The sequence below is a fragment of the Opisthocomus hoazin genome, chromosome 7 (genome assembly GCF_030867145.1).
Source record: "Opisthocomus hoazin isolate bOpiHoa1 chromosome 7, bOpiHoa1.hap1, whole genome shotgun sequence".
Classification (NCBI taxonomy): Eukaryota; Metazoa; Chordata; class Aves; order Opisthocomiformes; family Opisthocomidae; genus Opisthocomus; species Opisthocomus hoazin.
In genome coordinates, this window is record NC_134420.1 from 55,153,596 (window position 1) to 55,165,825 (window position 12,230).

A 12,230-nucleotide genomic window follows, 5' to 3' on the forward strand; every position below is an offset into this window, starting at 1 on the left:
AGTGACGAGTACAGGGGCACGATCACCTCCCTACTCCTGCTGGCCACACTATTCCTGATACAAGCCATGATGTTGTTGGCCTTCTTGGCCACCTGGGCACACTGCTGGCTCATGTTCAGGTGGCTGTCAATCAACACCCTCAGGTCCTCTTCCACCAGGCAGCTTTCGAGCCACTCCTCCTCAAGCCTGTAGCATTGCATAGGGTTGTTGTGACCCAAGTGCAGGACCTGGCATTTAGCTGTGTTGAAACTCATACGGTTGGCCTTGGCCCATTGATCCAGTCTGTCCAGATCCCTCTGCAGAGCCTTCCTACCTTCCTGTAAGAGTGAAGATCATGTCAGAAATGAAGAGAAATCTGACTGCTTCCTAACACCACTTCTGAATCATCCATGCGGAACATCCATGTCACTACTGAATCTTCAAATTATTGCTATGAAAGCTATAGAATATAAAAAGGGAGACATAACTATGCTGCTATATAAAGCCACAGTTATTTCCACAACTTCAGTAGTGAGCACAGTTCTGGTCATCTCAAGAAGACTGTAGTCGTATTGAAAAAAACATAGCAAAAGGAGCAAGTGTCATTGAAGTTAGAATCCCTTCTATAGCATGGGACATAAGAGAAGCGAGTTGTAAACCTCTGGTTGCGAGACACCTAGAGTATGCTGAGGAAGCATCACTCTTCTACACCCCTGCTGCTGTATGGTTTATCATCACTATTGCCAACTCTCAGAGACTGGACATTGGAAGAGGTGGATCTTAGGTCAGTCCTGTACAAGAGTTACAATTTTCTGGCACGTAGCTTAAGTTTCAGGACTCTGCTTTTCATCTTTATGTGGTGAAATTCTGTCTCTGTCCCGACAGGGCTTTTGGGCTCTGTCATCTGCACTATTCTGTAATTGTCCCTGTAGGTCTGGCTTCAGGGCAGTATTAAAATCTCCAGTAAAGTGTGTTCATGTCACAAAGCTAACTATGAAAAAAACCAAACACCCCACCCCCACCCCAAAACATTTAATTAAATATATTAATTCAGATCAAGAGCCTCTCAGGAAAAAGAAAGCTTAAAACATGTTGCTAATATATCTGCTAGCTTGTCAGGTGGTGACCTGTCTTCTAAATGGGGACTTTGAAAATACTGGGGATCCTTCTTCAGAGCTGGCTCTTTGGGCATAGCATATCAGTTCTGGAATAGGGCTTCCCTCTTCTGATACAACGCTATCAAAAGTCAGAATTTCATGTAATTCCTCTTCTGAGGTCTTTTGTGACAAAGTGTCTGTGTCCAGCTTCCCCAGTGGAGTGTGTAAGTAAAACTTCAAATGAGTTGTTATTTGCACTCGTTTATGACTAGAATTTCATATTATTAGCTCTCAAGATTGCCCTTAGCCAGGAATAGGAGTACTTACAAATATATGACACTTACAAAATTAGTACAATATTTGACTATAACATGATTCCATAGCATCTGTTACATCTCAGTATGTCACTGAATATTTCACAATTATTTAACATCTATCACAGTTTCCTTCTCCAAGAAAGATGAAGTATTGTGAAGTTCTTTGCCTTCTAGCGTAAATGTTCTGCAGCTACGAGGGTTTTCTCAGTAGACCTATCTCAGGTCTTTTAACGCAGTAACTCATCTTGAGATGTGCCATTGTAGGTGTCTTGTTTATCACAGCTAGTTTGTAAGCCATCTTTATCTACATTCTTCAACACTTTCTTGCACTTCGTAAAGTCAAAGGTAAATGAAACAAAATATTCACCCTACCTATTAAATTTATTTAAATTAGAATGACTCGATCAGAATTATACATCTGAATGCAAACTTGACTGGAGTGCACACAGAAATACTCCTCCTTGGTGTCAGTGAGAGATTTCGTCTGACCAAGGCTGAGATTTTCACCATAGCACACCAAAGCAATTCTAAACACCAGACTCGCAGGCTAACTCTAAGTTAGCAAACACTTCACTGCAAAAGCAGTAGTTTAGTATTATGATGCCATTGGTGCAGAGTCACTGGGTGAAATGTTCTCATCGCACATTTTGTTCAAAGGTGCCTGAATAGAAGCTGTACCACAGACCTGTGGCTTGGTTGTCCACAGGATCCTCCACCCTCAGAAACCATGCCATCCTTTTGTCCGTCTTGTGCAGAAGACAGTAGCATGTCACTGCCCTGTCTCCTTACGGCCTCAAATTGAAAAGCAGCTTTATTTCTGTCGCTGCTCATTTCTGGCTGACACCATTGTGTGGGTTGCCAAACTCTGCCCCGACTCTAAGCTTGATCAACATCCAAAGGTCCCATTGCAGGGACTAATGAAGGCCTGGAGCCATGGAAACAAATCCAAGAGGACACTGTGGTGGCAGTGATGCTGCCTTTTCTTTCAAATGAAAAACTAGACATGGAGAATGGGATGCCTTGCTGCTGTGACTGTTTTCTGATGGTCAGCTGGACTGCTTGATATATGCCGGAGGGCTTGGAGAACTGCATGGTGGTGCAAGCTAGTCATCATTCTGACTCATGTCTCCATTAGGTATTGAAGCATGTTTCATGAGTGCCCAGAGTGGTCTTCTAGTTTACTTTCCTCCAAAACCAATCTTGGTTTGCACATATCATAACTACTCTGCAAACCGAACCAATACACAGAAAGTGGGGAAGATCAGGGGATTCACTTCAGAACCACACCGTGTTTTGAGCCAAAATGTTAATGCATGTGCAACCTCTCAACTCTTTTAAAATTCATCACTAATTTTTATTTCTTGCAAATAGGAGGCTCAGATACGGTTCCTTAAATTATGATTAAAAAACCCACTTGTTATTCCTGTTTCTTATGGACGATGGTGCAGAGTATTTTCTAAAGTTGTTATTGGCAAGCTCTACACAGTACGTTATACAAATAGGTCTGACTCCTTTTTATGTTTGGACAGCCCTCCCAAAGAAGAGTGTTATGGAATCAAAGCAGGGATACAGCGGTAACTCATCCTAATTTTAAGACTGTTTCATTGCCAGAGAAGCGTAAAGCTGGTATGTTATAGTAATGAGAGTCATGCCAAAGCTTTTCTTTGAACTGTGACATTTTGTGTGTCAGCTACTTACGGGGTTTGACTTGTCAGCCACCACCCACCCAGATGATTAAAGATAGAAGACACAGTAACACTGCCATAAACCTAATGTACTATCTTTACACTAAGCTTTATTTTGGGAACCTTGTAGGGACATACTGCATATTCTAGGTTGTACTGCATATATTTAATTTTTTGATTCTTCTGATGACTGAATAAATGGATGAAATACTCATTATGTGATACACTAGGAAAAGAAGTAAACAAAATATTTCAATTTCAATGAGGACAATTTTGATATTGAGCTTAATTGTCTCAATTCTTTTTCAGTCAAAGCTCTCCCAGATTTCAGTATACTACACTGTGCAGGCTACTAGGAATGTCATGTTGCCCAAAGACCATAGTTTAGCAACTGCTTATTCAGTCAATAAAATAACAGAATCATAGAATGGTTTGGGTTGGAAGGTATCTTTAAAGGTCGTCTGGTTCAACCCCCCTGCCATGGGCAGGGACATCTTTCACCAGATCATAGAATCATAGAATCATAGAGTGGTTTGGATTCGAAGGGACCTTAAAGATCACCTAGTTCCAACCTCCCTGCCATGGGCAGGGACACCTTCTACTATACTGGGCTGCTCAAAGCCCCATCCAGCCTGGCCTGGAATGCTGTCAAGGAGGGGCATCCACAGCTTCTTTGGGCAACTTGTCCAGTCTAAATCTGCCCTCTTCCAGTTTAAAACTGTTGCCCCTTGTCCTGTCACTAAAGACCTTGGTAAAAAGTCTAAATCATCCAAATCCTTTAAAAGGAAATTACAGATTACTAGATTTCAACACCTATAGTGAATTACAGAAGCCCAAGGAGAACATAACAAACATACTTTGATAATATTTGTGGTTATATAATCTTTGCTACAAAATGGCAGCAATAAGCTGCATACATAAAAGATCCATTTGCAAATAATTTAAACAAATGATTCCTCACCTGAAAACTTGATAAACTTAAATGCTCTTTTTATGAACATTTTTAATGAGGACATCCTGATTGTTAAGTAACTGAGGTGTCAGAAAACAACAAAAATTCTACAGAATAAGAAAGCCAATGTGCTCATTGTCCTGGTTTTCGTTATTACAGAACCGATTCTCTTTTAGTGAATCTTCCTTACAGCAAAGTTCTTCTAAGTAACTGCATTTTTCTGAAGTTGGCTGCATGTTTTACAGACACTGCCCACTCCAAGGCTGATAACACCTAATATTTATAGTTACACTGAGCTAACAGTAGGAAAAGAATGCAGGAAAAGGCCCCTGTTTATAATTATTACCATAGCAGCCAAGGTCACTGATAGACCTCTTAGGTCCCACAAGCGAGGATTCGGAAGGGGTCACACTTGCAGGGAGGGGTGGACCAAACAGGTGACCCGACATTGACCAACTAGGTATTGCATGCCATACACGTCACACTCAGTTTAAAGCTGAGGGATCATGAGAGTCTCGCTCTCTTCTTTCATGGCCGCCTTCTGAAGAGGATCCTGCTCGTTGTTCTCCCTGTGATCCTGATCCAGATTCTGATCTGTGCATTCCTGAGTCCAGTTCCAACTACTGCTGAGGCCAGCCCAGGACTTCCTGGTGCTGCCTGGCAGCTGCTGGCGGGATGTCAGTGCCCCAGTACCCAACTCCGGGAAACTCAGTATTGGCTTTGTACATTTTGCATTACTTCTCTTATTATTAATAGTATTAGTATTATTAGTGTTATTAGTAAATCTTTTTATACTAAATTTGTAAGTTTCTCTCCCTTTTCCTCCGTTTCCCTTCCTCTGGTGAGAGGACGGGGGTTAATAGAGAGTGTCTGTCACTCAGTTTATTGATGCCCTGCTTTGAACAGTGACATCAATAAACTTGGAAAAGATAGTATAACATTCTGGTAAGTAAATCCTGAATGTCCACCTCTGTGTAGTTCCACAGGGTACATGAATAATTATTTGTTAAAGCGCTATGGTTCTTTAGCTACTGCGACTCTTCTTTTCAGTGCTGGAGGTTCAGACACAGTTCAGTTCCCAGGGTTGTGCCAAACATGGTAGCCATCAAACAAAAGCAAACTTCTTATCTGGGCTCATATCATTTATACCATCGATGTCCTTCCACGCTTGGAAACGTTGCAGATAAGAATGTAACCTGCTAATGAGTGTATAGTCCCGTTTTCTGTCACTGTAGAGTTGACCTGAGTTGTCGGAGGTGCAGCTTGTAAGCTAAGGCTAATGGTAGCTCTGCTAATCCCTTCATGTTGACCTTTCACATTGAGCTGTTACATCAGCAGTAGAAAACATACATAGAGAAATTAAAAGCTGGGTAGCTATTGCTTTTATCATTTCCCAAACCATTGCTGAGAATAGGCCACCACCTAACCCACCTAATAAATGTCATTCCTAATTTTATCAATTTGTAGTGATAGCTGAACTGTTTCTGCAGTCTGCTAGCCAAAACCCAGATAAGCACTAGCTAGTAATTAATTTTTATTCAATTATTCAGAAGGAAGAGTGTCACCAGGGCCTACTCAGTTCCACTCATTGCGGTCATCTGCAGTTTCTTTCTGTCAGTCCCCATGGGAGAAGAAAGAAGAACACTTACGATCTTTTAATACAGTTCTATTGTTTTCTAAAAAAAATTCTAACGTGGTAAAATAATTTCATTGGTCTCTCCTGCAGTTTATGTTCACAGGAACTTTTCAAGTCCTTGAGAAAATGAGGATTGAGAGCATATGGAAATAAATGAGCGATAGAGCATTTTCCTCTCTAGAGTTCCTTACTATACATACAAGACATATACATTTCTTAAAATGAAAAGCATACAAAGACCCTGCTGTCCATTAGAATATTTAACAGAAGACTGTATTTGTACAATATAGCAGATGCATTGTCAGTTATTTAGACAACAAACCACAGCTGGACTAGAAATATAAACAAGAGGCCATAGACTTTTTAACTGCTCCTTATGAACTAAATAATTATTTTTTAAAGAAGTAAAATAATAATAATAAAATAATATACCACAATAAAGTAATATTGCGTGGATTCAGTGTTTAGGAAGCGTGCAGGGTCTGGGGACCATAACAACCGAAGTCTACTGACCAAAAGATACAATTTCAGTAATATCACAGCAAACCATGATACATATTTTCATTAATGTGTCTAGACCTGTAGTGACTATTCCTGTGGGATAATAACTCAGTTTCCTGCATCTCAGAAGAGGCTGTGATGATATTGCTAATTAACATCCATGGTGATGATTCTCTTATGAAAACATTCATCTATTGGGAAATGACATTTCTAAGGCAAAACCTCCGAACTATTAGTAAGTCTTGCCATCACCTTTGCAAGGTAACATCGATTTGCTCCCACTGATCAACACATAAAGCACGCTAATTGAGTTACAGCTCATTTCATCTAATGGATATGCGGTCCTTACACACGGAGTCAGATACATCTATTGACACATTCAGTGTCTCCAACTTCCTCCCATTGTTTATATACTACCTGCCCTGGAATTCAATAAAAGAAAGATTTCACTTTGCCTGTACCTAGTGAGATACATTACATGTATGTATATACATGTAATGGGAACAGAAAATATAGACACCATTTTATAGATGTTTCACCTGTAAGTTGTACTCTGGAGTGCCTCACTAAAATTTGAATGAAATCGGAGACTTTCTTGACTTAAGAGTAGAACTGATACTCCCTTCCTCTTACAGATCGTTATTATTTGTTATTTGTTATTTATTTACAGCAGTATGAAGTACTTGCTACAGTCTGTAAGCTTGAGGACGGGATTGCTTCTGGAGAGTTTGAAAAGAAATCTGTAATCCAAGCAACTTAACAACTGGCAGGGAGACAGAAACGAAGTGGTAGAGTGGACCACATGGTCAGAGACACTGCCCATAATGAAATCTCTATCATCTGTTACTATTAATAGGAGCACACAAAGGCAGTAGGAAGTAAGTGATCATAGACAAAATAAATTGAATAAGAAGGATTTATCTCACTATAGCACAGCTTGGATGGATGTATGTAAAGTTACAGCACGCAAGAACATCTCCCAGTTACTGGATAAGAGAGAGAGAGAAGGGAAGATAGCTTTGTAGACAATAACTGCCAAACATTTTCCCTCAACTCTTGGGAAATTCTCTGATCATGCTAAAATATATATATATGCAAATTCTTCCCTAAAAGTCAGCTGAAGGTTTGAATCCACAGAATTTTCAGCCTGCAAGACTGGGTCTATGATGTACACTTGAAAGATTTATTCTTATCTCCATTTCAAAAGTTGTTTTTTTTAAAAAAGCTAAGTATTTATGCCTGCTTTACTGCCCTACATACACAGTTTTTGAAAATTGTTCAGAATTAAATCATGTAGCTAAATAACCAATAAATGTTAAATTAAAAATAATGTGTAATATATAAAAAAGAACAGTATATGAAAGTGAAACAATAAAGGAAAGACAAATATAATACTGATTTTAAAAAAACAGGTATTATCTGCCATAAATTTAGTCTGTTTCTACACATGCGAGTTATTTTGGTCTGTCAAGAAAGGGCTGTTGAAAAAGTGAACAAATATATTTCACAGTAACTGTAAATCAGTGTTTCTCCTTTTTCATCTGTTAAGTCAAGAAGAAAAAGTACAAGGTTTCAGTTCCTAACTAGGGTGATTGGGAATCAATTGAGATTTAAAATATTTTAAGTATTCTACACACACGTACACATGTAAATTAATACACCCAACTTGTCAACAGCAAAGCTTCAAAGGCTGTTCTTCAGAGCTACATTTACAGTCAAAGTTCTTAAAGTGCTGGCTGAAATAAATGAAGTTTCATTGATTTTGAAATATCTTGAGATCTGAAGTTTTCACTTTGTCTTTTCAACAGAGAATATTCTTTAGGCAAAGTATGCTGATGATACTTCATCTTGTCCGTACTTTATTGCAGATTCAAACTCTTTGAAGCTGATGTGGCCATCAGAATCCTGATCAACTTCTCTGTAAGAGAAGAGATTTGGTATTTAAAACCCAACAGACATTATGTAAAACAGACATTAAACTTAGCTGTAGATATCCAACACCAGTATTGTTTTTGAAGAACTCAGGAGTCCTACCACTTGAATTCTATGCAAAGAATTAATGAGCTATAAAATGCTTTTTCTGTAGTACATCACATATGAAGATCTCAAAGCTTTTTAAAAAGAAGAACAAGTATCATTATGTCTATTCAACAGGAGATAAAAATTACAATGTGACTTGTGCAAATTTCACACTTTTAGCATACATTTAGTTCTTGCACCTCATCCCTAATTCCCCAAAGTCTATCACCTGTGGCAGAGATCTTCGAAGTTCCATAGCATGACATGCAACCCAAGACCTCTAGGTCTTAAGATATCGCAAACTTACACTTAAAATTTCCCAAATTCCCCCATGGCCTTCCACATGCTGCACACATCTTATTTTGAAACAAATATTCTGTTAACAGAAAACCTACTTCTTGTAGTTGTAAGAAAAAAAGGCTAATTTGTACATTAGTATATGCTAAAGTCGATATTCAAAATTTTTACTTCAGTCAAAAGAAGTCTCTAAGAAGTAAAAGCTGTTGATATTTATTCCCACAATATAAGCTGATAAAGTTGGCAATTCGATTAATACACAGGGCTAAGTTTTATTGAATACGCTTTGCAAAATTATTTCATGCAGTTATAAATGAGGCTGGCAAAATAATATTCTGTAAAGTATTTGTCTTAGTTGTGCCTAGCTTTCTTACTAGAAACATGACACATGCAAAAGTTAAAATTAAGTAATTAAAAACCCAGACTAATTCTTGCATCTCAGCATTCGCTCATCATCTAGGAAAGTATTCGATTGGTTTACACCAATGCACAGTCCAGAATTTTATTCATAATCTGGAATATAATTTATGATTATTAATGATAAAATTTGCAGATGACACAAAGATTGCTAGAATTGTAGTGCTGCAAACTTTGCCATCACAATTAGTGCTCAATGGTAGTATTCCTACCATCTTGCAGCATGCAAAATGCATCCTTTACATAGACAAAACTGAAAATTCCAAAATAATCCATGCTATTAGCAGAGACACATTTCATTATCCTTTGAATGCCCTGGAATTTTCAAAGAGATTCTATACTCTGAAGAAGTTGTGCAGTAATTCAGTTTTAAAAAAAGCCTTACACAAAGGGACAGGATGTCCTGTCTGACACTTACTCTGAACACTCTCTTGAGAAAAGCCTAGTAAAGGTAAGAGAAAATGATTTATTTGCAACAGCTTCAAATACAGAAACACACAGAGTTTACAGAGACTGACAAGAGAAAACAGAAAACTGCTTACATCTGCCTATCCTTACCTCAGTTGCGAGCAGCTTCTCTAGGTTATCCAGCTTTCAAGACATCAATGACTATCAAATAATTGGATTAAAGGAAAACTTCTTCTGAAAAATGTACATCTTTAAGTCTGTCTTCACAGAAGAGAATCTCGATTTGGAATATGAGCTTCCTCTTTCCCTGAAGAAGTGTTATATAGATTAAAATGTTATTATTCTCCCCTTCAATAAAAACTTATTAGTCTTGGTTGTTTTCAAGAATCCCTCAGACTGCCACCTTCCCAACTCTTTGGAACTTTTAACATCATTTGGTAAGATTCCTCTCATCTCTTGGCAATAAACAATATGTACTAGTGCTTAACTTTGCTATCAAAGAACTATTAACCTACTGGGAAGTATGCTTGGTCAAAGTTCAAGCCTCATGGTGGAATGATGAACTTTACATGGCCATAAACATATGAAATGACAGCCTGTCCTTACGGAAACATTTAAATGAAATTATTTTGTTCAGCTCATTGTTGGCTCTAGATTAAGACTAAATAAAACATGATGATATTCTATTGCTTCTCAGGTTAGGAAAAGTTTGAGATGGTGATCATCCAGTCATTTAGGGACAACAGGACAGCTGAGACCAGTCACTCAGTTTCTTGGTGAAAGGGATCCTTTCAAATACCACATTATAATACAAAGAAATGCAAAGTTATTCACCAGTGAGGATGAATGCAGGTCATAATTACAAAATGGAGATGCTGTCCTAGAAAAAAGTGACTGAAAAGGACTGAGGAGTCATAGAAAGTAATCGAATGAAGATTATCTCCTACTGCAATGCTTTACATAAGAGGGTGAATATGATCCTTGAATGTATAAGCAGGATAATATCTAAAACATATACAAGACTGATTTTATTTCAGAATACAGTTAGGAAAATTAGGAAGGAAATACTGTGTCTATTTTCTGGTGCCCACACTTCCAAAAGTATACTGAGGAACTAAAGAGAATTGAGAAAAGAACTACAGTAATTATACAAGTTATGGAAAACATGCCTTATAATGGGACGTTAAAATACTCTGTCCAAAATAAGATTGGATAACTGATCCAACCAAATCAAGACCATAAGTATCACTCTAGGAAAAATATTTTGGATACTAAATATTTTTTTTACAGCTTACAAGGAAAGACATGATGACAGGCACACATTGAAGGCAAAGCTAGAAAAATTTACAGCTTAAATAACGTGCATTTTCTTAAATGAGGCTGATGAGCTACTGAGGTAACTTGCCCAGGGATATGGGAAATGATGCTTCCTTGGTTTACCCTCCCTTGGTGTATTCTCTGTACGTTCATGAGTTTCCTAAACCACGCATGTAAGTCTGCATGTAATTATTTGTCATGTGTATTTATGGCATGGATTTGTCTAACAGCTTTTCAAACGGATGTGAAGCCCAGGACTTGAACACCTGCTCTATGACTAACTGCTGGCTCTTCTTTGTTTTGAACCTGCAAGTCATTTGATACTCCTTATAATTTAAGTGCCCTTCTCATTGAGTACATGTACCAAAGGGTGAATAAAAGGAATCTGTTTCGAAAGATAAACCACTGAAGGATTTTTAAATAAAAAGCCTACTTTAATGACAGTAATTATTATTATTATAACCTGTGCTATTCGCAAGTAAATTAGTTCATTCAAAGAAAATTTAAAGATTTAAATACCTGAAGGAATGTATAATAATCAAATAACAAAAGCTAATTTTTTTAATATTATGATGTATTCTCAGAATTTAATTCTGGAAAATCACTTCATGAATGTTTTAGAAGTTGGTGCTGAAAATCTGGCTAATCTGAAGTTAAAGGGAGTTCTCCATTCATTTTCATGGGGCAACGATTTCACCCAGAATATCTGTGTTATGGCGTAAATCACATCTTTAATTATAATCACTGCATGTGCCTGTTTGGAAGCTGCTCTTGAAAAATGGCCCTCAGCTTTATGTGGTATTTGTTCAACACCCTGAAAGCCACTGGATGACTCTTTGAATCAAGAATCACTTTCTGAGCAACCTTTCAGCAGAGATCAGCAAGATACGTTGGGTGATAAATAAACGACAAATAAACTGGTAAGTAGTTAGCTGTTGTAATCTGAAAAAACACTACATTTATTTATATGTTATGGATTTTTGAAACCTTGCCAAAAGTAATCTGAAAGCGAGAATGGCCTTGGAATGTTAAATTTTCATTTTCATCTAGCCGAAACAAATGATATATTCATCCTTGTGATTATGAAAATACTATGTCACAGCATATTGATCTTTATTTCACAGGTCACTATTCATTTAACGCTCTTAGTAAAGTATATATAGATATTTCAAGGTATGTAGTGCCTCAGGTAGATTGTCTGATCTTTCACTGAAAATTGAGTAATAATCAGCATCACAAGTTACTGACTGTGAGATAGAAGTTATTCTCTTACACAATTAGGTAATTGAAGACTCCCAAAATCACCTAAGTGTATTTTCATAGGAAACTGGATCAGATAAATGGTACTTTCCTTCTGACAGGAACATTTTAACCATAAATCTGAGTAGAGTAAATGAATAACCTAAAAGACTAATGTTTAATATAAGTTGCCTCTTGAAGTTTCATGTTTATTAATTCACTGAAATGAGTACTTATCAGAAAATCATCCACATGCAAATACAGCCTAGACTTTTATTTTATAAATAGCTGTATGTATTAATAAGTCACTTAAGCTTTTTCCCAACTAATGCCACAACAATTTACTTATGGTCAGATCTTATAGTT

At 37.5% G+C, this 12,230-nt stretch overlaps 1 protein-coding gene across 1 annotated transcript in view; it reads right to left on the reverse strand.

The window, feature by feature from the left end:
- Window positions 1–7,985: 7,985 nt before the first annotated feature.
- The window catches only part of EFCAB11 (EF-hand calcium binding domain 11), a 69,999-nt gene continuing 65,754 nt past the window's right edge, over window positions 7,986–12,230 (reverse strand). Inside the window, exon 5 of the mRNA XM_075427327.1 lies at window positions 7,986–8,085. Coding sequence (XP_075283442.1) covers window positions 7,986–8,085 — 100 coding nt within the window. The remainder of the gene's footprint in view (window positions 8,086–12,230) is intronic.